Here is a 25,988-nt window from a genome sequence, read left to right as displayed (position 1 = left end):
CCTGGTGTGTAGTTTAACATGATTTGTTATACTCAAAATGGTTTTCAAACTTGTGCTAGTTAGCCCTCCCCAAATGTCAGCCTCCAACTGGCTTATCACTAGCACGTGAGGAAGAAAAAGCTGATCTACAGCAGGAGGTGAAACAGCTGCTATCTAGCAACTTAAAATAAGCCAGTGTGCCCTGAGGATTGGTGTGAGAACTTTTAATAAATTCATCTAATTTGGAAAGACCTCAAGTGTTTCTGATGGGATTTTTTGACTTAACTTCTGAGTCTAGATTTGGATTTGCAAAACTTTTGGTGCCTACAAGAAAGGAGCAAAACTGATCTTTTTCCCATTTGCTAGTTAAGTGGACCTGATCCTAAGGAACAGAATCACCTTAGGTCCGGCTGTGGATCCCAAATCAAAGCTCTACCCACAGTACCTGATATTTTGCAGACAGGGTCTGAGAAGCTCTCTAATTCCTAATCCTTGAATGACTAGGAATTCACAATGTGCCTATATACAACACAAATGTCTGGTTACACTGCTAATGACTCCCCCACCCCTTGCCAAAAGAATGCAGAGGCTAGTTTCATAGTATGTCTACAGAATATTTCTGCTAAGGAAACTAAAGTTAATCATTTGAAGGACAAAGTTAGCCTAATTCATTGTTTCATAAATTGTAAGACATGAAAGTAATCTTAGCCAGTCCAGCCTTTTTATTTTGAAATAGGTTAAGGCTTGGAGGAAATGACATTGGAGGCCATGCAGGGCTTATTACAGGGCTAAACCTAGAACCCAGGTCTCCTGACTCCCAGCCTCACCTTTTCTGAGTTCTAGATCTAAATTCTGGACTGACTGCTAGACATAGCAGTTCCTCAAACTGAAAATCTTCAACACTGAGCTCATCATCCCCCCAAAACCCGTCTCTCTCCCTAATGTGCCTGCTTATTTTGGTGGTAGCACCAGCTTCCAAGTCATACAGGCTTATCATCTTGGGAGACCTCTGATGTGTCTCATCTACAGCGGGCTGTTTGCTTCCACCTCTGCAATATGTCTCACTTCTGAACTGGTCTAATCCAGTCTGGAAAATAATTTTAAATGACTTGAGAAAACCCCCTAAACTGTTCATACCCTTTGACTCAACAATCCCACTAAAAGATCTCAAAGATAGAAATTCCCCGTATATGCCAGAATATTCATAGCAGCATTTTGGGGAGTAACAAAAATCTAGAGACTTGAGTACCCATCATTCGGGGAATGGGCAAACAAAATGTACATGTCAGTGGAATGTGCTGCCAGAAATGACTAATGTAGGGCCACTAGGTGGCGCAGTGAAGAGAACACCTGCCTTGGAGTCAGGAGGACCTGAGCTCAAATACAGCTTCAGATACTTAATCCTTACTAGCTGTGTAACCTTGGGCAAGTCACTTAACCCCAATTGCCCTACCTTCCCCCCTCCCAAAAACTAAAAGAAGAAATGACAAATATGAGTTCAGATATGGAACTGATATAGCAAAGTAATCTGACCCGTGTGAACACTGTACACAATGACTACAATAATTTTAATAAAATCAACACTAAAAGGCTGTAGAACTCTAATTATAAGGACAAATCTGTGCCCTAAGGGAGAAGAGATCAAACTACCCAAGGTAGAAAACTGCAAATTCAGAATGTGGTGTAAACTGCAGACATGGTTGCAGTATCTGTTTTACTCACTTGATTTACTTTGTGACAGGGCAAGATTGAGGTGGGGGTACTATTTTGGGGAAGGGAGTTAAAAGGAATGATTGGTATAAAAATAAGTCATCGATAAAATATATATGCATCACATCCATTCCCTTCTCTTCACAAACAGCCTAATAAAGCCCTCATTACAACCTACCTGGATTATTCAACACCTTCTTAGCTTGTCTATCTCCAGTCTCCTCTCCTCAGATCCATCTTTATGCTGCTCAGAATAATCTTCCCTATGCAAGGTTATAATTATAACACTCTCTATTTAACCTCAATAGCTCCCCATTGCCTGCCAAATAAAGTATAAACTCTTTATTCTGGCATTTAAGACTCCCCACATTCTGACTCCAGCCTTTCCTCCCTTTCCAGCCTAATCTCATCTCCCTTGATCTCAGTTGAAATTTTTACCTCTCTGCAAGGCCCAGCTCAGTTGCCCATTCCTCCATGAAAGCTTTTCAATCTCTCCTGAAAATTTCTTACTGCATTTTTATTAGTTACTTGTTTAAATGTCTTTTTTTCCTGTTAGATTATAAGCTGTTTTGAGAGTAGTCCTTAGCAAATAGTAGCCATTTATCAAATGTTTGTCAAATTAGATTGGAGCAGTCAAAAAAAGTCCTTTATGTTTTCGTGATGCTGAGGTATACCTCCCCAGGTGACTGGGGGGTGAGGGCTGTGTGTGATCCTGCCAGCTTCCCCAGAGGGAAATTTACGGAAGTGCTTCTCCTTCTGACCCCTTCCCCTTCTTACTCCACCCCCACGCCTCTCTTGCTTTCCTTCTCAGAGATTCCTAAAACCTGGAAAAGTGGAATCTGGACTCTGAAGTTCCTTTTGCTCTGGGCATGCTCAACAGCTGCCAGAATAGGGTGGTTTCTAGCTAAGTAGGAAGCTACTGACCCCATGGCTGAAACAGGAACCCCAGAGGAAGATGCAGATGTACAGATGGAACTTTCAGCAGACCCAGGAGATGGGAATTCCTGTGAAAACACCCAGTCATCCCACCGAATGCTGAGCTTCAGTGATGCCCTGCTTTCCATCATCGCCACTGTTATGGTGTGTATGTGCTCCTGGTCCACACCTTCCCTTACCCCTGACATCCCTTGCTGCCCCCATGCCCCAACTAAATGCCTCCTTCCTTAGGCCTTAGACTGACTATATGCAGTTCAAGAGAGGAGAAACAGTTGGTTCTCAGAACAAATATTATGTTACTCATCTTGTTTTGTTTCTTTCCTGTTGCAGATCCTGCCTGTGGCCCACACGAAAATCTACCCTGACCAGGTATTCTATACAGTTCCATGCAGAGCTAGAGCCACAGGGCCTCTCCCCTTGCTGCTGCCACAACCACTAGCTTTAAGAAATGCTTCATTCCCCATTAGGCTATATAAAGAAAGCAATCAACTCTTTGTTAGGGCTTAATTAGAAAATATATTGTTGTCCTCCTTAGGACTTAGTAAATACTGGTTGATTATGTCCTGGCAGAATCATGCTTGGTTAATGAACTATTCTGGTTAATCAGATCTATTAACTCAGCACATCCACAGCTAAAAATTCAGTCTATTGGGAGCTAGAGATGTATAAGACATGGTCACTGACCTCCAAGGAATTTACAGTCCAGTAAAGAAGAAAAGCTCAACATGCATAAAACATCAAATGCCTAACTGTGGCCTCTGAAGGGCAGTAGAAATTTAGAGGAGAGAAATACCTGCCATGTGTGGCCTGGACAGGCCATGGAAAGGTTCTGTGAAGGATGAAGGAGGATGAAAAAGACCTTGAAGGCAGGATCTGAATACAAGGAGGAGTGGGCGAGGCGGTACAGAACCCCAAGGCAGGGATGGTTTGGTGCGTGCCTCTGTGCAGTGAGGGTAGTGAGGGGGTCAGCCTCAGTGGGGCACAGCAGCTGTGACGAGCAGGGGGAAATAAGGTGGCATGCAGAAGGTATAACCAAGTGGTGCAATTAATTTTTGAACAGAACATCAAATTTACCTATCTAAATAAAAGTATCCCTCTTTGGAGGTTTTTGTGATGGTGCTGCCTGTGCTCAAAGCATTTTTTTTGCTTTTTTTTTTTGGAGGGCAATTGGGGTTAAGTGACTTGCCCAAGGTCACACAGCTAGTAAGTGTTAAGTGTATGAGGTTGGATTTGAACTCAGGTCCTCCTGACTCCAGAGCCAGTGCTCTACTCACTAAGCCACCCAGCCCCGCCACTCAAAACATTTTTAATCTCCACTTTTGGAATTTCCTTTAGAGCCTTACTGGCCCTCAAGGGTAAATTTAATTTTTAGAAACAACTAAGAATGTCATTCAGAACTAAAACCAATGAATAAAGTAGGTGATACCAGCTTAGGTGTTTTTTTAAGTGACCTAAAGTAAAATGTCATTTCATGATGCTGGCTCTCAAAGAAGTTCCAGAGAAGACTTCCAGACACTGTGAACAGTAGCAGCATCCATGGAATAAATAAATGCCTCCTAGACACCTGGAAAGACAAAAGCTCATTTGAGTATATATGCTCTGGTTTGTTCATTGCTTTGCAGCCACACCTTCTTTTATGGTTAATAGAAACCCCATATATAAAATTTAGTTGAGCAAACATTAAGTGCCTATTGTATGTAGAGTACTGTGAAAGATTTAAAAGTTTCATTTCATTTGCTGTAATGCTGCTTTAAATCAGCAGAAAGCATTTGATGCCTTAATATCTAAGTTTCAAAATCATAGTAACCTTTTCATATTAATTTCTTTTTCCATATAATTTTGTACTTAAAGCCTCTCACATAGTATCTGAGATAGTAGTATCTCTCTCTGCATGTGATTGTGTCCCCAAGCAATCAATAAAGCTAAAATTACCCATTTAGACTGGATATATTCATGTTTTGATTGCTTAGTAATCAGAATCTAGCCCTAGACATCTATTCTCGACAATGCCCAGATGATCTATTTGCTTTAGTACTAACAAAGTCTAAGTACATTTACGAATCTAGCTGTAGCCATTACTTGTTTCTCAAAGGAATATATTGGGACAGAATTTGATAAAATAAAAACCATGCTACTCAGTGCCTATATCATAAGATGCAAAATCCTGGTCAGTCCTAGAAATTACTATTCTGATAAAGGACACATCCAGAAGTACAGACTCAACTACAGTGCAGACCAAACCTTTGTTTAAAATGGTTCTTAAAAAAAAAAACAGTGCTTTGAAAGTCTCTTTTTTTTCCCCAAGCATTTCTGAAATGAGTTAAGAATCCTTTTGGAGACTGTATTTTGCAGCAATAATATGTACAACTTTTCTCTTGAAATTATGGTACAGAAAGTATTCTAAGACATAGTCATCCTGTCCAGAATATGTTCCTCAGGCTTTTATGGAAATAATACGGCAATTCTCCACTGAAAGACTAACCAGACATTTTTTTAAAATTATAACTCAGTGCTTCATCGTGACATGAAGATGACCCTGTATCTTCAAGCTGTGCGAGCAGAGTGCCAACTTTAGCAGATCTTATTTGACTAAAGATGCTTCAAACAATGGGCTATGTGCCCATTGTCTGAGGATTGGAGAGTTCATTACTAGAGTAGGTTCAGAATGATGAATTTTTAGGCCACAACTACACTAAAAGACCAGCTACTAAGATACAGGATTGTGAGCTATGCCATGGAGGAACCATCCACCCACAGGGACAAATTACAGATACCTGAAGTATTAAAATAAGTAATGTGACAGTAGAGAGTACATTATTGAAATGAAAAAATGGTCCTTCATAAGTTAAGATGTATGATAAGGAAATAAAAGTTAGTTCTAGTTAACCTAGTCATAGGCAGTAGCATGCAGATTCAGCCTGAATCTAACACCAAAGATGTTAATATATTTTTTAATTGGGTCGAAAAATCATAAACTTAGAAGAGAACTTGAGAAGTGATTCAAGCCATCCTTGTAGCTCTCTAGGGAGACTGCAGCCATGCTGTTTTAGACAAATTGGATAAAAGAAATGCCTATAATTAGAAGTTATCCAGGTAGTATCTCTTCTTGTAGACTGAATTTAGAAATGCAACTACCAGCTTTGATTTTTGAACTTAGTGATAATGTTTAAAACATTCCTAGTAACCTAAGCAGCACTTTGATTTTTTTTAAATAGTATTTTAGATTTATAGCAGCCTTATAGATTTAGATATGGATTTAGATTTATATCATTTACAAATATACTTATTGATAATTTTATATATCATGTAAATATATTTTCAAGGTAGCAAAAAAGTAGAAACAAAGTTGATGTCCATAAATTGGGGAGTAGCTAAAGAAATTGTGGTACACAAATGTAATGGAATTACCGTGCTGAAAGATATGATAAATGTGATGAAGACAGAGAAGTATGGGAAGACTTGAAGGAATGAATTAGGTACAGACAAGAAAACAGTATACATAGTGACTACAACCATGTAAAAGGAAAGAACCACAAAATCATCAAAAGTAATGTTGCAAAATTACAAAGAACAAGCACAGCCTCAAAAAAAGAGATGTAAGGAAATGCCCCCACCCCTCTCCTTTGCTGAACTGGGAGGTCCATGGGTGTGGAATTTCAAGACTTATTTTTTAATGGACTGATCAGTCTTGCTTTCCTCATCTTCCTCTTTTTATTTTCTTTAAAAAAGAATTGTTATCAGGGGCAGCTAGGTGGCGAAGTGAATAGATCACCGGCCCTGGAGTCAGGAGTACCTGAGTTCAAATCTGGCCTCAGACAGAAAAAAACTAGCAAAAATTAGCCGTGTGACCTTGGGCAAATCACTTAACCCCAATTGCCCTCCAAAGAAAAAAAAAAAAGAATTGCTATCTAAAGTGGTTCTCTGAGAGGGGTGAGAGATACTAGGGAAAATGCATTTTATTTCTCCATGCTTACAGTAAAACCACAACTTAAAAGTTTGGTTCATTTTACTCAAAGCAGGTCCTTAGCAGTAGGATTGGTTTTCTGAAGTGATGAGCAGAGATAAGTCATTATTTAACTGAATTAGGCTAATCTGGTTCAGCACATACCATTGCCTAATAATGTAATGGTGACGCCTCCTATCTTATATAGGACTGTTTTAAGAAAAGTTTGTTTCTAAGTTCTGTAGTTATTTCCAAGGGCCTGATAACCATTTACTGTTCTGAACAGGCCTTTTTTCTCCCTTCTGTGCTTCAATTTAAAGTCATTTCACTATCTGGTCACTCTTGCTTCAGAGAAAGGGCTGGGGAAATGAATTGAGCCCACCATTTTGACTGCTTGGCATGACTTTTAGCAAGTTTGCTGGCAGAGGAAGATTCAACCACTGGATGCAGTTAAATCTGGAGAGTAACTATGGCTTCCAGAAAACCCATTTAGCTGCTAGCTTAACCTTTCCTCTTCTTCCCAGCCTCTTCTTTATAGCTAAGCATAATATAAGCATTATACCTGCTCTTTGACGATAAAACAGCCTCTACATCAAGCTTCCAAATTCAATCTAATTCAATTCTGCTATTAACTGAGAACCTACTCTGCTGCCTAGAACTAGGATCAGAAAAAGTAATTAAAATATTTGAGTTTTAGTGTGATTTTTTTTTTGGTGGGTTTTTTTTTTTACCATAAGTTACATAATTTTGGAGAAGAAAGATTTGGGTGACTTTATTATTGATCTTGCCATCCTTTGAAAAAGATGCAGATAGGCGACTGGTAGTACAGTGAATAGAGCACTGGCCCTGGAGTCAGGGGGACCTGAGTTCAAATGTAGACTCAGACACTTAACTAGCCATGTGATGTTGAGCAAGTCACTTAACCCCAAATGCCCTGCCTTCCCCCCTACAAAAAAAATAAATAAATAAACATGCAGATGAGCTGGAACATGGCCTTTGAATCTGGAGGAGGGAAGGAAGGGACACCAGAGGGCACAGATTAATGTGGAGAAACAGTGTGGAGAATAAAATGCATCTTTAGTCAGGTGTCCTGCTACTTAAATCTTAGAAAATGGATTGTGTTGCCATTCTTGTGTGATTGAAGAATTATGTCATTAGTAGATGAGTAAATACCAGATGCATGCCAGATTCTTCTACTGATAATATTGTCTTTCATTTCAGCGGTTTGACAAAAGTATACAAAAACTTCTAGCAACTAAAATTGCGGTTTACCTGATGACATTTTTAATAGTAACTGTGGCTTGGGCAGCACACATAAGGTATGCAAAATGGGGAGTGTTTTTTTAAATGTCCAAAATCTAAAAGGACAAGCAAATTTTGCTAACTTGCTATAGTAAGTCATTCCTTTGCAGCTACAATGGAAATTAAATTAATAAGTACACACTGGGATCCTTCTGTCTAAAAATTCAAGTATAATCTAACAGATGGGTTATTATATACCCTTTTCTTGCATCATGGAGGGAGTAAAATAGTCAGTAAACCTATTATGGTAAACTTATAGAGATGTCTGCCTTCATCCCATAGCTTCACAACAATAAGAATCACTTGGCCTCTTCTTACACTGTGCATACAGTAAGCATTTATTAGGCACCTACTCTATGCCAGGCACTGTGCTATGTGCTGTCATTTTCTATGAGCATTACAATCCCACAGTGTCCTGGAATAGTTCCAGAAGAGGAGCAGAACATGATGAAACATGACAGGCACTTCCATATTCCTGGTCATGCAGGGGAAAATGAAACCTAATATTTTTGCCTTGTTTAATAGATTAACAAAAGGTACCATAAATAAATAATTTGCATAAGTACCAAGGAAACATCCTCAGAAGGAAAATTTTCCCCACCCAGGATTATCCACGTAATGGCTGTAAGTCTTTATATTCAAACAAAAATAGCTTTTTCCTTCTTACTGAACATGGGATGTCTTAAAATCATTTTATTTGTTCATACAAAACTTCTTTCTAACCTCTTGATGAATGGATCTCTGATTTTCTTCTCCCTTTTTTCACTAGTGGTTTTCTTAAATTGCGAAGAACTTTACAGAACCACAGAATTTCAGAGATAAAAGGGAAAACCCAAAAAAGAATCCCTTCTACAAAATAACCAACAAGTGGTCCTCCAGCCTCTGCTTGAAAACCTGTAAGAAAAGTGGAGACCGCTGTCTCTGACAAATCCCATTCCACTCTAATAGGAAGTTGTTTTTTTTTTAACCTCAATCCCAAAGTTTATCTAATTAAAATTTCTATCATTTTCTCCTGGTTCTACCCTCTGGGACCAAACAATTCCCCCTTCCAGATGACAGCCTTTCAAATACTTTGAAAAAAGTCTTTCTCCATGCTCATCATCTCCATTTCTTCACATGACATGCACTTAAAGACCCTCATTATCCTCGTTGAATTCCTTTCAACTTATCAATGTCCTTCCTATGTCAAGATGCCCACAACTGAACCCAGTGCTGCATCTGTGGTCTAACCAGGGCAGAGAACAGTGGGGACCATCAACACCTTATTCCTTTAATCTGTGTCTCTCTTAATGTTGCTTGATCTGGCTCCCATACTACAATACTGACTCATAACTCAATTTGCAGTTCACTGAAACCCCTTTTAGACAAAGTAGTATCTAGCCACACCTCCCTCATTCTGCACTTTGGAAGTTGATTTCTTTTTTAACTCACACATAGGATTTCACATTTAACTATTAAATTTCATCTTCTTAGATTGAGACCAATATTCTAGTCTGTCATCTTTTTTGTCCAGATTTTGTCATCCAGTGCATTAGTTCTCGACTAGATGGGAACATTGCTCAGTCCCCCTGTCTCCCCCACAAAAAAGCTAATTTTTGAAGAGTCTTTACACTTTATCACCAGTTCCTAGTACGGTAGTTTGAATATAGCACTTGGTTTGTGAAATATTAATGTTTCTTTCAGTTATAAGTATTATATGTATAGCACTTACAAATTCACACAAGCTTATAAAATGATTTAAACATGTTGACTGCCTTCTTAACTATATTTTTAAAGGAATGGCTTGGACCTAATTTTTTAATAAAGAAATCTCTGAAAGGATAATGGAATTTCAATATGAAAATAAGATTCTACTTTAGAAAACATCCAATTTTCATGCATTTTGTAAGATTTCTATAATCTAAAAATATTTACAGTCAAAGTTTCCCTCTACCAATATGAATTCCTCAGGAATATAAATAGTCAACCTTGGAGAATCCCAGGGATGAATTTTAGCTACTAAGGCCAGATGAGCTGCAGTGTTGGAATACCTATATATGGAAAGTTGTTGTTGTTACCAATGTTTGCTACAAAGTCACTTTGTGTCCTATATCTTCATGTTTCTCCAATCAGTCACAGAGGACAATTTAGTTACAACCCAGTTCTGGAGACAAAAGGCCAGAGCATAGCAGGTTGAGGGAATGCTGACTTGACTGTGCTAATCTTAGGTGCCAGGGCCATCTGAGTTACTATGTCAAATTTTAGCAAATCCTGGGAGATTTTATTGCCCTTTAGGCTAGCCTATATAAGATGATCCTGGGAGCCCCAGATCTGCTCTTAGAAACAGCTGTACTACATAAATGTGCCTTGAATAGGAGCCACAACTCAAGATAAGAACCCAGATGCCTGGTATCTCTTTATTTCTTTAATCTCCTCCCCCAGATTGGCTGCCCCGTACCTCTGGCTACTCCATCATCCCTCTCTTCTTTTCCCTAGCTTTCCTCTCACCTCTGAAGATCCTGTTAGTCTGCCATTTTCCCACCTCTTCAGTCTCTTTGCCTCTCCCACCATGGGCTTCCTATTCTTCCCTTCCCTACATTACTCATCCCCTCTCCAGCTTGGCTCTACCACCCTTGGATTTTTCATCTCTGTATTTTCTCATTCTGTGTAGTACAGTAGAAAGAGTGCTAGATTAGAGTCAAAGGACCTGGGTTCAAATCCTAGTTCTTCAGCTGATCCTAGTTCTTCAGCTTACTCTCCTATGTGCCCAAGGGTAGCTATTCTATGCCTCAGTTTCTTCAAGGTAGTTGCAAAGAAACTGTCTTGGGCAGGAAGGAAACCTGGAAACCTGGAAACCTTACTGTGAAAATAGCTTTGGAAAAAAATAACTTTGAGTTTTATTTTTATTGAGTTACTGTAAGGACAAACCCCAGAAATGTTGATGTGGCAGCCCCTTCTGACTAATTCTTACTGTGAGCAGTAGGTATCTGACCTCTAGGATTCCCGGTCACTACCTAGATTCTTTGGCCTCTAAAGTCAGCTCAGGTGACCTGGGGTCTAGTTCTGGCTGCTACTGACTTGCTCTGTAACAAGGCACTTAACCTCTGGACCTCTGTTTCTTCATCTGAAAAAACTGTCATACCTATACTACCTCACAGGATTGTTGTCAAGTTTTATTACTAGCAGCAAGTAAATATCATCACACCAATATTTGGAAAAAGACAAGACTGTAAAAAGTACCTTAAGTTTAGTGACAGCTAGGTGGTACAGTGGATAGAGCACCAGCCCTGCAGTCAGAAGGACCCAAGTTCAAATCCAGCCTCAGATACTTGATACTAGCTGTGTGACCCCTGAGCAAGTCACTTAACCCCGATTGCCTGCTCCCCCCCCCGCCAAAAAAAAGTACATTAATTTTGTTAAGGAGTTGTATAGTCAGAAGAAAGATTTTTTTTTAAGCTTTCCAAATACTTTGGTGCTTGTTAACAAATGTTACCAATTATTATAAAACTAAGAAAATATATTTACTATTAACTATATTTCATTGGTTTCCTCTTTTTTAATTGTATTTTTTTCTAGACTATTCCAGGTAATTGGAATGATAGATGATACTTTGGCCTTGCTAAACCTGGTGAGTTTTCTTATTCTTTTTAGGAAAAATTTGAACTTAAAATTTGATTCTCACAGAAGTGAAGTTGAGGTGAATAATTCCTCTCCTTGTGTCTTGACAGAAATTTTCTAGACAGAAATTTGTTTTGTCATGGAGAATTCTTTATTTCTACTTTTTTTTTTTATTTGACCTGTCAGCTCCAGACATGTCAGAGCGTGTTGAGGAACGGTCAAAAGATAAAGCTAGACAGTTTGATGTAAGAAAGCCAGGAAGGGGGACGGCTAGGTGGCGCAGTGAATAGCGTGCCGGCCCTGGAGTCAGGAGGACCTGAGTTCAAACGCAGCCTTAGACAATTAACACACAGACAAAAAAACTAGCTTTGTGACCTTGGGCAAGTCACTTAACCCCAATTGCCCTACCTTCCCCCCTCCAAAAAGAAAAAAAAAAAAAGCCAAGAAGACAAATTCTGTAGTTGCAAGTATTTATCTGTTATTTCTTTTAAGCCAGACTTGGAATAACAGAAAGAAGTATTGGAGTGATTCCCCCCAAATCAAATCCGACATCCTTTCCCCTGCTCTCATCTGTCTCTTTTCACACTTCTGCTTATTACTCCTACTTCTGCCCCCTGCCACCAAACAGAATGTCTCATCTCTGTTCTATATTACAACCCCTTCAAGTACTTTAGATAGCTATCACGTATCCTCCCGGATATATCCCCTATTCAGTTAATACTCACATGCCATTATTTGCCTTCCTTCTTACTGCCCTCCTTTGATTATTTTTGTGGTATCCAGAACTGTGCTTCAGTTATGGCCCAACCAGGGCAAAGGTCAGTGTAGTTATCACATCTCTAGTTATAGATAATATGCCTCTTTTAATGCAATCTAAAACTATATTGGTTTTTGGTGGATTAATATTGAGCTTACAGTCCATTAAAACCCTAGATCAAATTTTTCATACGACTCTCAATTTCCATTTCTAATATGTAGCAATACCTCCCCCATCCTATACTTATGAAGTTTATTTTTTTAACTCAAGTGTAAGCAACATTTATTTTTACTAAATTTCATGTTGTTGGCCCAGCGTATTGTCAAGATATTTTTGGGTCCTGATTCTTCTATTTAACAAGCGAAATAACCTTCCTATTTTTATTTTATATAAAAATGTATTAAACAGGCCATCTGTGCCTTTACTCAGGGCATTGATGAAATTATTGAGGGCTAAGCACAGATCCCTATGACTCTGAGGACAGAGGAGAGAGTTCCTTGGGTACTTAAAAAAAAATAGGATCCAAGGTGGTTTCCTCTGCCCTGCCCTTACCTCAAAAGGGACCTATGAAGTCATTGACCTCTCATTATTTTTAGATACACTATAGATGGAAAGAGAAACACTTGTGGGGATGACCTGGATTTTACTTTGATCAAGCTGGTGAATGACATTTTTTCTTTTACAGGCCTGCATGATGATTATTACTTTCTTGCCATACACGGTGAGTTAACTTCAGATCCCTCTTGGTGCCAACCATAAGTAAGTCATCAAATGTCTCCTGAGTTTACCTTGCTTAATCTTAGCTTTTTCCCTGCTGTGGAGGAGAAGGAAAAGTAGACCCAGGCCCTGCCTTCAGGTTTGAAACAAATCTCACACACCTGGGACAACTAAGTTATATACTGTGAAACACCAACAAACTCTGAAGTTTAACATCAAGAGAAAGAAGATTGGAGAGAAGGGAAGAAAATATATATTTGAAGGGTGTTCCTATGAAAGAAGGATTAAATTTGTTTCGTTTAGCCCCAGAGGGGAGAGTTAGGACTGGGTTTCTGTTACCAGGAGGCTGCTTTTAGCTCAGTGTTACAAAGAACTTTCTCACAGTTGAAGCCATCCCACAGTGGTTTGTGCTGCCCCAAAAGGTAGCAGACTTCATGATTGGAACTGTACAAACAGATGTTAGATAGACACTTGTCAGGGATAGTGTAGATTGTGCTGGGTAGAGGGTTAGATTAAGTGGCTTCTGAAGTCTTCCAATTCTGAAAATCTGTGATCTGAAAACTAAGAGTGATACCTATCACCTACCTCATTGGAATGTTGAAGAATTAATAAATAAAGATCTTCATGACCTTTTAAGTTCTTAGGGTATAATGTAATATTTATAAACATATGAAGGAATTATTTGGTGGGTTTTTAAATGCATCGTAATATTTTGAATTATTCCAACATAAAAGAAGATATTTAAATGGAAGAGCTTCTGGTTTTTTCTTTTTAATTTTTTTTTTGCCTTTTTTGGAGGGCAGTTGGGGTTAAGTAACTTGCCCAAGGTTACACAGCTAGTTTGTGTGTGTGTGTGTGTTTGGGTGTTAAGTGTCTGAGGCCAGAACCAAACTCGGGTCCTCCTGACGCTGGGGCCAGCACTTTACTCACTGCGCCACCTAGCCACCCCTTCTTTTTAATTTTTAAGGCATTCATTTTAAATTGCCTTAGTAGCTAAAAATACAAAAACAAGTGTTACTTTTCAGTTGTTAACCCCACAATCATGGATAAAAATCTAACCTGAACTAAACCTCAAATGTACATTGTGTAACATCCTCACATATTTTAAACCTTTGCAAAAATTTTTAAAGGTAGATTCCAGTTTGAAATAAGCCCTCCCTAGAATAAAGTGGTGAGCTATCTACATCATGGTAAGGCAGTCATATCACTAGGTCCCTGAGGGGTAATTACAGTCTTCTGCTAACTACTATAGGCATTTCTTACCTGTCTTTTTCCTTCCTCTTATTTCTCACTTTCTCCACTTTTCTCATCTCCTTTTCTTCTTACTTCTCATTCTTCCCCTTTTTCTTTCTTCCTCCCTCTTGTCTCCCATTACTCTCTCCTGTCTCTTTGCCTCCTTTCAATTTCTTTTTCTTTCCTGCCTTTCTTTCTTTTCAGATATATGTACCTTAGGCCTGTACTTATGAACATCAGTTTTGCCCTGATGCTCAGGGGTCCAAAGACTTGGTTTTGGAGTTAGATAGTCTTTGATGTTCCCGTCTATTTTTGCATTTTATTGTAGAGGTATTTAAAGTTGAAGGTGGGATAGTGGTGTTAGTTCCTAATTTCATAACATTTCTTAACATTTTAACTTTCCTTTGCAGTTTTCCTTAATGGCCTCCTTTCCTGATGTGCCTCTGGGTATTTTCCTGTTTTGCATTTGTGTCATCGCCATTGGTCTCAGTCAGGTACAGTTAATTCAAATGACTTCTTTTTTTAAAAAGTTTATCAATGATTTTTTTTACTTCACTATTTCTTTCTAGTAACCCACTACCACCATCACTATAGAACCTTTCTTATAAAAGTCAGGTGCTGAAGCAACTGAGGGCCTGAGTATTCATTTAAAGGGACCAAAAAGAAGACAGATGGAAAATGGGTACATGTATTATATACTAGTTTAAACCTAATTTCTGCCAAACAACTTTCCAATTTTCTCAGTGGTTTTTCAAACCCCAGGATTCTGCTCAGGCTTCTTTACCTTGCCCCCACTTTTGGTTCTGATGTCATAACAGTCATAACTGGCACAAAGTTAAACTGACTGCCTCATAAGATAGTGAGTTCCTTGCGCCTAGACTTTAATAGAGACCAGATAAACCATATGTCAGTGATGTTGTAGAGGAGATTTGTGCTTTAAGAATGGATTGGCCAAGGTAGGTCTAAAATTGTTTCAAGCTCTGAGATTCTAGAATTCTATACTTAACAGACAGGAAGATGAAATATATTACTACTGCCATCTCTATAGCTCGTATACATTATTCTTCAGTCCTCTAATATATGACAATTCCTCTATAGTGTTAAATACTTATCATAGCAAAAGGTACTTAATGATCCATCCTCAGAGCCCCTGGCTTCACTGAAATAAGTTCAAGCTGGGACCAAGAAAGCATCCCTGGGATTTAGGGCCGATTCCCAAGAAGGGAATGCTTGGCATGACTGCCACATGTTGGTGGCTCACAAAACTTCATTTGGTAAGGAGGAGAATATTAAAAATAAATTAGAGCTCAGGTAAAAATATGTATTCCTAATATTCATACTTACTCATAAAAAGGTGTTTTACAAAAAAGAAAAACATTAACAACATTAAAGGGAAAGGAACTGACAATCCCAAGGTAAAACTTCTCAGTCTATATTTGAAAGGGAGTTAAACCTCAGGGAAACAGAGGAATTAAAGTTTAAAAACAGAAATATAACACGTTTTATATATATAATTTGACTAGTTGAAATAGTTATGGAAGACTAAAATAGATTTTACTCTCATTAGACAACACCAAGAAGAAGAAAATAATAGAAAACAAGTAAAAGTTATTATTTGTAACAATAAATGTGAATATGGTTGGCCTTAGGTGACCTATTAAAATAGAGTTACAGAACAGACTAATAAACAAAATCAAGTATATTGTTTACAGGAAAACATCTAACATAAAAATTAGATTAACAAAAAAGAAACAAAAGGGTCAGTCAGAGGAAAGTTTCAAAAATTAAGAGCAGAAATGAACAGAATAGAAAATAAAAGCATATTTGAGTTGATAAATAATGAACTAGAGAATTTAAAGGAAATAGATGATTTTTTTAAAAATTGTAAATTTCAGGGGCAGCTAAGTGGCACAGTGATTAGAGCACTGGTCCTGGAGTCAGGAGGACCTGAGTTCAAATCCGACCTCAGACACTTAACACAAAAAACTAGCCATGTGACCTTGGGCAGGTCACTTAACCCCAATTGCCTCCCAAAGAGCAAAAAAAAAAAGGAGTAGGTATAGGGGAATTTTTCTTCCAATTATAATCAAAAGTATCTACCTCAAGCCAACACTCAGAGTAATATGCAGTAGAGAAACAGGCATTCACAGTCAAATACAGGTACAATCTAAGGATTCCCACCTTCACCACTTTTATTACTAACAATTGTAATAAGACAGTATAGGGAGGGAAAATATTACTGACGTTAACGTTGAAAAGAAGTCAAAATATCCTTATTTATAGATGACCTGATAGACAATAAATGAATTCAACAAGTTTGCAAGATACAAAATCAGTACACAAAAAATTTTGGATTCTTATCTACTAGCAATAAAGATCAAGAAAACATAAAAACCCATTTACAAGAACAAAAAACATGGAACTATTGGAACATTTACCCACATAGAAATAAATGCATAGGCCCACCTGTCTAAAGACAACTATTAAATCATAATGATTGGGGGTGCGACTAGGTGGCGCAGTGAGTAAAGCGCCAGCCCAGTTCCGGCCTCAGACACTTAACACCCACACACAAAAAGCCGTGTAACCTTGGGCAAATTACTTAACCCCAATTGCCCTCCAAAAGGCCAAAAAAAAAAAATCATAATGATTGGAATAAAAGGTGGCCAAATAATTGTAGAGATTATTAGTATTTGTGAATAGGTTGGATTAATTTAGTGAAAATAATAGTACTAGCAAAATTACTTCCTATATTTAATGAGGCAAAAGACCCCAAGACATCTGATTATTTACTGCTTTAACTAATTATTCTTGTTAAGAAGTTAATTTAGTTGTTTTATGTGATGTTGTGATAGCTACATGTCACTTAGGATGCTACCCACTGTGGTCACTAACAACCCATACTGGCTTGTGTACTGCTTTCTTTAAACCTGTGGAAAGGTAGAGTATAGGGGAAACAGAGGGGCAGAGTCAAGATGGCAGAGTAGAAGCATGACCTCCAAGCAGCTCCGACTGCCACCTTCCCCAATCAATGTAAAAAGGGGACTCTGAACAAGCTTTGGAGCTGTAGAACCCACAAAATGACACGGAGAAGCTAACCTCCCTCTGAGGACAGCCCCGCAGGCCGCAGCAGTACTCTGGGAGCTGAGCCCAGCCCAGCCCCATGCCAAGGCTTTAGCCCCAGAGCAGGCCTGACCAGCCACCAGTCAAAGGGACTCCAGATCAGCAGCAGCTGTGTCCGTTTCTAGAATTATCAACACATAGATGCGAAGGACAAAGTGAGAGGTCAGTGCAGTCTGGACTTTGGGACCCAGTAAGTGGGAGTGCATCGGCTTCTTGCCTGCAAGAAGCCGCTGAGACACCTGGCACAGCCGGCCAGAGCCACATGGCAGCTTCAGCTCCTGGCCTACAGAGTATAGGGACCAAGCGACCAGTCTGAGGGGTAATCGCTCTTGCTTTAACCTGCTTGGATCTGGATTGCAGTCTAGGGTGGAGGTCCTGGGGCGTGTGTCCAGCTTGCCACATCCTGTGGAGGCCTCAGAGAAGACACCCATCTAATACCTCGGGCAGCTGAGAAAACCCCAGCATTTGGGATGAAAGCTCCCCTGTCTGGTGGCAGAGTCCTACTGTGGCAAAAAGCCCAGGGGTCAAGTGACTGAGGGGCGACATGACCAGGCAAAGGAAACAAAGCAGACAGAAGATTCCAACATTAGACTCCTATTTTGGGGACAAAAGGGAGCAAAGCATGGAACAGGAGAAAGAGAGTGAAGTCAGAACTCCTACACTAAAAGTTTCAAAGGAAAATATGAGCTGGTTATAGGCCATAAAGGACCTTAAGAAGCAGATAAGAGAAGTAGAGGAAAAATTGGGAAGAGAAATGAGAATGATGCAAGAAAATTATAAAATGAGAGTCAACAGCCTGACTGAGGAAAATAATACCTTTAAAAACAGATTAACTCAAATGGCAAAAGAGGCTCAAAAAGGCAATGAGAAAAAGAATGCCTTAAAAAGCTGAATTTGCCAGATGGAAAAAGAATCTCAAAAGCTCAATGAGGAGAATCATTGCTTCAGAATTACATTGGAGCAAATGGAAGCTAATGACTTTATGAGAAATCAAGATGCTGTAAAACAGATCCAAACAAATGAAAGAATAGAAGGCAATGTGAAATATCTCACGGGAAAAACCACTGACCTGGAAAATAGATCCAGGAGAGATAATTTAAAAATTATTGGACTACCTGAAAGCCATGATCAAAGTAAGAGCCTAGAAATCATCCTCCAGGGAATTCTCAAAGAAAACTGCCCTGATGTTTTAGAACGAGAGGGCAAAATAGAAGTTGAAAGAATCCACCAATCACCTCCTGAAAAAGATCCCAAAAAGAAAACTCCTAGGAATATTATAGCCAGGTTCTGGAATTCCCAGATTAAAGAGAGAATATTACAAGCAGCCAGGAAGAAACAATTTGAATATTGTGGAAACACAATCAGGATAACCCAGGATCTGGCAGCTGCTACACTGAGGGATCGAAGGGCTTGGAATATGATATTCCAGAAGTCAAAGGAGCTGGGATTAAAACCAAGAATCACCTACCCAGCAAAACTGAGTATCATGTTGCAGGGGGAAATATGGTCATTCAATGGAATAAAGGACTTTCAAGCGTTCTTGATGAAAAAACCAGAGTTGAATAGAAAATTTGACATAACAGGGAAAAGAAATCATAAGGAACTTACCGAAGTTGAACTATTAGCATTCCTACATGGAAAAACAATAATTGTAACTAATGAAACTTTTGTCAGTATGAAAATAGTTGAAGGGAATACAAATATATATATGTTTATATATATATATATATATATGTTTATATATATATATATATATATGAGGGTATATGGGCATATGAATACATATGTCAATGTGTGTATATATGTTTACAGGTATACATAGATAGAGGGCACAGAACCAGTTTAACAGGAAGGGATGATACTTAAAAGGTGAAATTAAGAGGTGAGAGAGGAATATAATGAGAGGAGATGGGGAGAGACAGAATGGGGTAAACTATCTCATAAAGAAGAGGCAAGGGAAAATGGTTACAATGGAGGGGAAGAATAAGAAGGCAAAAGGGAATGGGTCAACCTTATTCTCATTGAATTTGGCTTGGGGAGGGAATGAAATACACACTAAATAGGGTATCTCACCCTCCAGGAGAGTAGGGGGGAAGGGGATGAGAGGGGGCATGATGGAAGGGAGGGCAGGCTGGACGGGAGGGAAGTTGGAAGCACCCACTTTTGAAAAGGGACAGAATCAAAGTAGAGAATAGAACAAGTGGGAGGTGGGATAGGAGGGAGGGAAATATAGTCAGTCTTTTACAATATATCTACTATGTTATTGTTTTGCATTAGCCATACATGTACAACCCATACTGAACTGTTTATCTTCCCAGTAAGGGTGGGTGACAAGGGAGGAAGGGAATGAATCTTTTATTCAAAGTTTTAAAATCAAATGTTTAAATATATATATATATATAAACATATATATATGCTATTATTAATACTATTTGACATGTAATTGGGAAATAAGATATACAGGCTCTGGGGAATAGAGATCCACCATGCCCTACTGGAAAAGTCGAAAGAGGTATGGGAGAAAATATGGGAGAGAGCAGATTAGAGGAGGGGATATCCTGTGGGACTGTTATTTTAGGGCGGTGGGTAGGGGAAAAACAGGGAGAAAATTTGTAACTCAAAATTTGGTGGAAATGAATGATGTAAATCAGAAGTTAATAAAGAATTTGAAAAATGAAAAAAAAAAGTAGAGTGTAGTATATATTTATTACCAAACAATAAAGTGTAATGTTTAATTTGTCCACCAAGGGGCACTAAAGCCACTACCAAAGTGATTTCACCATGATGAAATGTGGCTCCAAATTATTGGAATTTTATGGAAAAGTGTATGGCCCATTATTTCCATATTCTCTCTATGTCTAGAATTTTACCTTCTCAATCAGTAACCCTCCATATTGATTCTACACAGTCAATAAACTTTCTGTAGCCAAATAGTATATTTAACATAGAAAAGATGCAAGGCAAAGTGCTTCAATGCTGCTACATGAACGTTCTAGCCCAGCTGTAATCCAGAACCACCATACCCATACAATATGGGAGAGGGATAATGAAGAATGATACTCATGTACAGGTCTCAGATTAGAACAGTGAAACTCACCAAAAAAGAAAACAAGACTTCTCTAGCTGGTGACATTTTTAGAAGTTTTAGCCACAGATCCAGACCTACCTCTGTATAGTAGTTCCCAGTCAGCAGCATTCTGAGACTGACTGACATACCCTTGCACACAGGGCCCTGCTCCTGATGCCTTTCTGGCCTCAGTTCTCATGCTGATGTTCTAAGGTCAGACCACACAACTGCCTGTAGTATGCCCTCCGAGCCCCTCACAAGTTCTGTCTCAAAGGCAGTGACTAAAGGCATACCTGTGCATCAGCTGCTGTTTTGTCCTGTGCTGAGTGCATGCTGGTCAAGTCCTGATGTTTTCCTAATGAGGGAAGGGGAAGAGTAGAAGGAGCATTTGTAGCTCTGTAATATTCTTCCTCTTCTTCACACCACCTCATACTCTAGGGCAAATTATGATTATTATGAGTAGTATGAATGCTGGCTGAAGGAATAGAAGTACTGAAAGCAACCTTTAAATTTCAGTGTACCAGACAAAAAACCCCAGTTATCCTGCCCTAGGAATGGCCTTGACTTCACACACATCAAATTGTCATAAATAATTAAAAATCAATGAAATTGGGGGGCTAGGTGGCACAATGAATAGAGCACCTGTCCTGGAGTCAGGAGGATCTGAGTTCAAATTCGACCTCAGACACTTAATGCACACACACACAAAAAACTAGCTGTGTGACCTTAGGCAAGTCACTTAACCCCAACTGCCCTCCAAAAAGCAAAAAAAAAAAAAAATCAATGAAACTCAGTGAGAGCTAGTGGAGTAGGGAGGAGATAGCGGGGAGGAGATAGATAAACTCATTTATTTCTGGTGGCATTGCAAACTTGTAGAATGTTTACTGCCCCTCTCTTCAGTAAAAAGTGGAAAAATAATCATGCTCTTTGACCTGATAATTCTGTTGTGAAGTCACCTTGAAATCCTGGCCTTCAGATGAAGTTGACCCTAGAAGTATTATTTTTTTTTTTAAAGCTATCTTCTCAAAAGTTTTCCCAGCAACATTATTTCTATTTCCAGGAAACTTGGAACAGCTTAAATGTCCCAACAGGGGAGTGGTTCACTTGTTGGCACATTAATATAATGGAATACTATAATACAATTAAGACTAAGAAGTATCAGGAGTATAAAGAATTATGGGGGGGGGGGGAGCGGCTAGGTGGCGCAGTGAGTAAGAGCACCAGCCCTGGAGTCGGGAGGACCCAGGATCGGTTCCGGCCTCAGATACTTAACACCCACACAAAATAACTGGCTGTGTAACCTTGGGCAAGTTACTGAAACCCAATTGCTTTAAAAAAAAAAAAAAGAATTATGGGAAGATCTTTAGAATTAATGCTAAGCAAAAAAAAACCTAGAAAAGCCAAGTATTCAGTATAACCATATAAGAAGAAAAGTGAATGGGAATGAATAGACAAAGAACCTGAAGGAGACTTAAATGAACATATAAAAATTAATAGTTTATTTATTGAAATTAAATGTAACAGTTACAAGGTAAAATTAATTAGTTCTTTTGGAGTGTATAGCTTGGTATTTAAGCTTGTTTGTATGCTGTCCACATCTCTCAGAAGACAGTATTTTTCCTTATAGCTTCATGTCCAAGGAGCCAGCACAGCCCATCTTTCTTTGTGTGTATCATATGTTTCTCAGGCTGCAGTACATTGATTTCTCCTTCCTCACAGGCAGCAATTGTGACCTATGGATTCCATTACCCATACTTACTGAATCGCCAGATCCGACAGTCAGAGAACAAGGCCTTCTACAAGCAGCATATCTTAAATATTATACTCAGAGGACCAGCTCTGTGCTTTTTTGCAGCCATCTTCTCCTTTTTCTTTTTCCCTGTGGTAAGTTCCTCACCTTCCACTAAAGTCACAGTGTGAAGGTGCCCCTGGGTTCTCAAAGGTTTATACTAGTGGAATACAAGCCCAGGCAGGTCCTACCAAAATGGAAAGGTTTCAGATGTGGCCTAGCAACAGATTATTTGATCTAAAAAAGAGCCTAGTTAACTTGAAGGAAACTTATCATTAGGTTGGCTGCAAAGGGATGAATTCTTAAGCCACAGAAACTCCCAAAAATTGTCTCCCTAAGACAGTTGCGAGCTGCATAGGTGAGACTAACCACACCCATAAAACCACAAGTCATTAACATAAAGTCCTAATGATGCCATTCCGCTAGCGATGGTTTTTCATCAGACAGGATTGGGAAGTATGTCTCTTAAAAGAAGAGGTATTTTAATAACAAACAAAAATATTAAAAAAGTGGTTGTGTGTCTAATGTAAAATGTAAACCCCATTAGTGAATGATTTCAACTTCTCAGCCACTTTGTCCTTGAATCTACTGCTTTATAAAATTAGATAAAGATATTATTCTTGCATAGAATCACTGAGTCAGAGAATTGGAAAGGATCTCAGTAGCCATCTGGTCCTATCTTTACCTGACCAAGAATCCCTTTTATAACATTCCTGACAAGTGGTTATCCACATTATTTGTCAACACAGCCCATTACTCTTTTGGGCCTAATTAATTTCAGTTCCACAAATATCTATTAAGTACCTACTATGTACAAGACACTCTACTAATTACTAGAGATACAGACATAAAAAAAAACCCATACCCTCAAGGAGCTTAGATTCTAATTATTGTTAAGAAATTTTTCCGCACATCAGGTCTAAATCTGCCTCTTTACAATTTCCACCAATTACTCTTATTACTGCCTTCTGTGTTGAAGCAGAACAAATAAGCCTTTATGATGTGGAAAGATTTTTGTTATGTTCCCCCCAAAACCTCTTCTCTAAGCTAAATGCCCTCATTTTTCTAACTGATCCTGATACAGTATGTCCTCTCATCCTCTCACAGTTCTAATCATCCTTTTCTGGATGCCACAGTAGTGGAAATTGCAGAGACACAAATTTGGGCTTGATGTCAGGAAAAACTTCCTAACTATGAGAGTTATTCCAAACAGAATGGGCTGCCTCTGGGAAGTAGTGAGTTCACCCTCACTTAACATCTCTAAGTAGAGACTAAATGACCATTCAGCAGACCTGATAGAGGAAATGACTTTTCATGCACAGGTTGAACCAGATGCCCCCACGGTGTCTTCCAGCCTAAGGATTCCATGATTCTGTGATTCCTTCTTTAAGCATAATGCCCAGAACTTAGCACAGTGTTCCAGATGTGGTTTGACCAAGGCAGGATATGAAAGAACTAAAACTTCTTACCCCAACTCTGGTGCCTCTCTCAACATAGCCTAAGATAGCACTTGCTTTTTTAACTACCAAATCACACTGTTAACATATCAATAATAATAAGCTAGATTTTATAAAGCACTTTAAGATTGACAGAGTGCTTTACATATGTTATTTCATTTGATGTTAAGCTGGCAGTCCACTAAAAACCCCAGTCTTTGTCATGTGAACTGTTATCTAGCTATGATTTCTCTGTCTTGTGAAATTAATTTATTGAAGCCATGTGTAGAACTTTTCATGTATACCTTTTCAATTTCATTGTATCCCATTTAGGAAAGTAGTACGACATAATGGGAAAAGTCCTGAATATGTAGTCAGGAAACCTGGGTTCAAATCCTATCTCAGGCACTTACTGTATGATCATTGGCAAGTCACTTAACCTCTCAAAATCTCTTTCTTCATCTATAAAGTAGAGATGATAATAATACTAATACTATCTACTCACAAAGTAAAAAAACTTTGCAAATAATGCTGTATAAATATGAATAATAATTATTACTATTGTTGTTCAGTCCAGTGCTCTATCATATCAGGATCTTTTTTGGACCTTGATAATATTGTAAACATATGAGCTGTCTCTCCTAGGTTGTATAATCTGCAAACTTAGTAATGTTTCTACTGCTGGTGCAGTGGAAAGAACACTCAATAGAGAGTCAAAGGAGGGGAGCTATAATCCCAGTTCTTCCACTTATTACTAGTGTGACTTTAGCTTAACTTACCCTCTCTGGGCCTCAGTTTCCTCATCGGTAAAACAAGGGGGTTGAACTACCGTGTTTCCCCGATAATAAGACACTGTCTTATTATTTTTTTGGAAAGAAAAACACCAGAGGGCTTATTTTCAGGGGAGGGCTTATGTTGTCCTGCCTCAGCTCTCCTCCGCAGCACTGCTCTCAATGGCACCAGCAAGCAAATCACTGGGGAAGAACAGGATGACGCGCTCACTGCTGCAGCTCTAATTGGATGCAGCTTGGAGCGCGGCATGCGTTTCACGGGGGTGGGGGGATGGTGCATACAGAGGGTACCGTAATGTAGCGTGTAGCGCAGGGGATCACCTTCACTACAGTAGCAATCTCAATAGGGCTTATTTTCGGGGGAGGGCTTATTTTAGAGGAATCTTACACAGTACGGGGAGGGCTTATTTTCGGGATAGGTTTTATTATCGGGGAAACACAGTAGATGAGCTTTTGGGACCCTTCTATATCTTAAGCTGTATGTTATATTTCTTCAGACACCAGTATACATGTTGACTGCACCGGACAAGGACAGATCCCTTGGCCATTAAACTAGAGAATTTGACCCCTTAATGATTACTCTTTGTGTCCGTTTATTCAACTAGGTCCAAACCCACCTACCCGTACTATTAATCTAGTCAGTATCTCTCCATCTTGTTCACAGTATAACATGGTTTTTTCAAATGATTTTCACCTCTATAGCATTCTGTCAAAAATAATTTAAACCATAATTTGTTCTTGATGAAACCATGCTAGCCTTTTTTTTTTTTTTGGCCTACTAAAAAATTACCACTATCTTTTATTTTTATGTCAGTGTAATTTCCCAATATATATCTCCCTTTATGTGCTAGTTTTAGTAATCATTGCTTACTTCTTAGCACCCACAAACCTTCCCTTTGTTCTAGAATTTTGCCCTAAAGCAGACTAGGCAATGGTCTCTAGATTTGACTGTATCCGCTTTTTTGAAAATTAGTAAATTAGCTCTTCCCTAGTTCCAAGGCATCTCTCCTATTCTTGAAGATTTTTCAAAGATCACCACCAGGAGCATCTGCCAGTTCTTTTCAGTACCATGGGGTATACTTTGGAGAGACAGATTTGCACAGGGGATAGAGCTCTGGGCCTGGAGTTTGGAAAACCCATGTCTAAATCCTGCCTCAAACACTAGTAGAGTGACTCGAGGCAAGTCACTTAACCTCTCTGTGCCTTAGTTTCCTCTTCTGTAAAATGGAGGCAATAAAAGCACCTACCTCACAAGAGTTTTTGTGAGGATCAAATGAGGCAATATATGAAAGTGCTTTGAAAACCTTAAAGCTCTTCATAAATATTAACTCCTACAACTTCCACCCTGGTCTGGTGACTTGAACTTATTAAAAACAGTTGGATATAGTCTTATATCTCTTCACTTCTCTTTGGTTTTTATTCCTCATCCAAAGATCACTCTTTCTGAAAGAGAAAATAAAAGCAAAGTGTTAAGTAAATAAACCCTTCTTACTATTGGCTATTATCAAAACCCAGTCCACCCCAAATAAGTAGTGGTCCTACATCTTTTTTCCTGTTCTCTTTGGCCCTAATGTAGCCTTTAAAAAAATATTTTTCTTCCTTTGCTTT

General features: G+C 38.8%; 1 protein-coding gene across 2 annotated transcripts in view; it reads left to right on the top strand.

Annotated features, from left to right (window-relative positions):
* Positions 1–25,988, top strand: part of TMEM175 (transmembrane protein 175) — a 41,017-nt gene that overhangs the window by 3,617 nt on the left and 11,412 nt on the right. Inside the window, exons 2-8 of one of the 2 annotated variants that reach the window (XM_069072509.1) lie at positions 2,501–2,769; positions 2,956–2,994; positions 7,790–7,887; positions 11,426–11,477; positions 12,910–12,945; positions 14,585–14,668; positions 22,084–22,248. In XM_069072509.1, the coding sequence (XP_068928610.1) occupies positions 2,617–2,769; positions 2,956–2,994; positions 7,790–7,887; positions 11,426–11,477; positions 12,910–12,945; positions 14,585–14,668; positions 22,084–22,248 (627 nt within the window). In that variant the 5' untranslated portion in view covers positions 2,501–2,616. Of the gene's footprint in view, positions 1–2,500; positions 2,770–2,955; positions 2,995–7,789; positions 7,888–11,425; positions 11,478–12,909; positions 12,946–14,584; positions 14,669–22,083; positions 22,249–25,988 lie in introns of those variants that run through there. The other variant, XM_069072519.1, reaches the window with a different exon arrangement.

Source organism: Petaurus breviceps, unplaced genomic scaffold (assembly GCF_028583685.1).
Source record: "Petaurus breviceps papuanus isolate PSGF00001 unplaced genomic scaffold, PetGlider_PUasm1.0 140, whole genome shotgun sequence".
NCBI classification, from domain to species: domain Eukaryota; kingdom Metazoa; phylum Chordata; class Mammalia; order Diprotodontia; family Petauridae; genus Petaurus; species Petaurus breviceps.
This window is presented reverse-complemented; position numbering and strand designations above follow the sequence as displayed.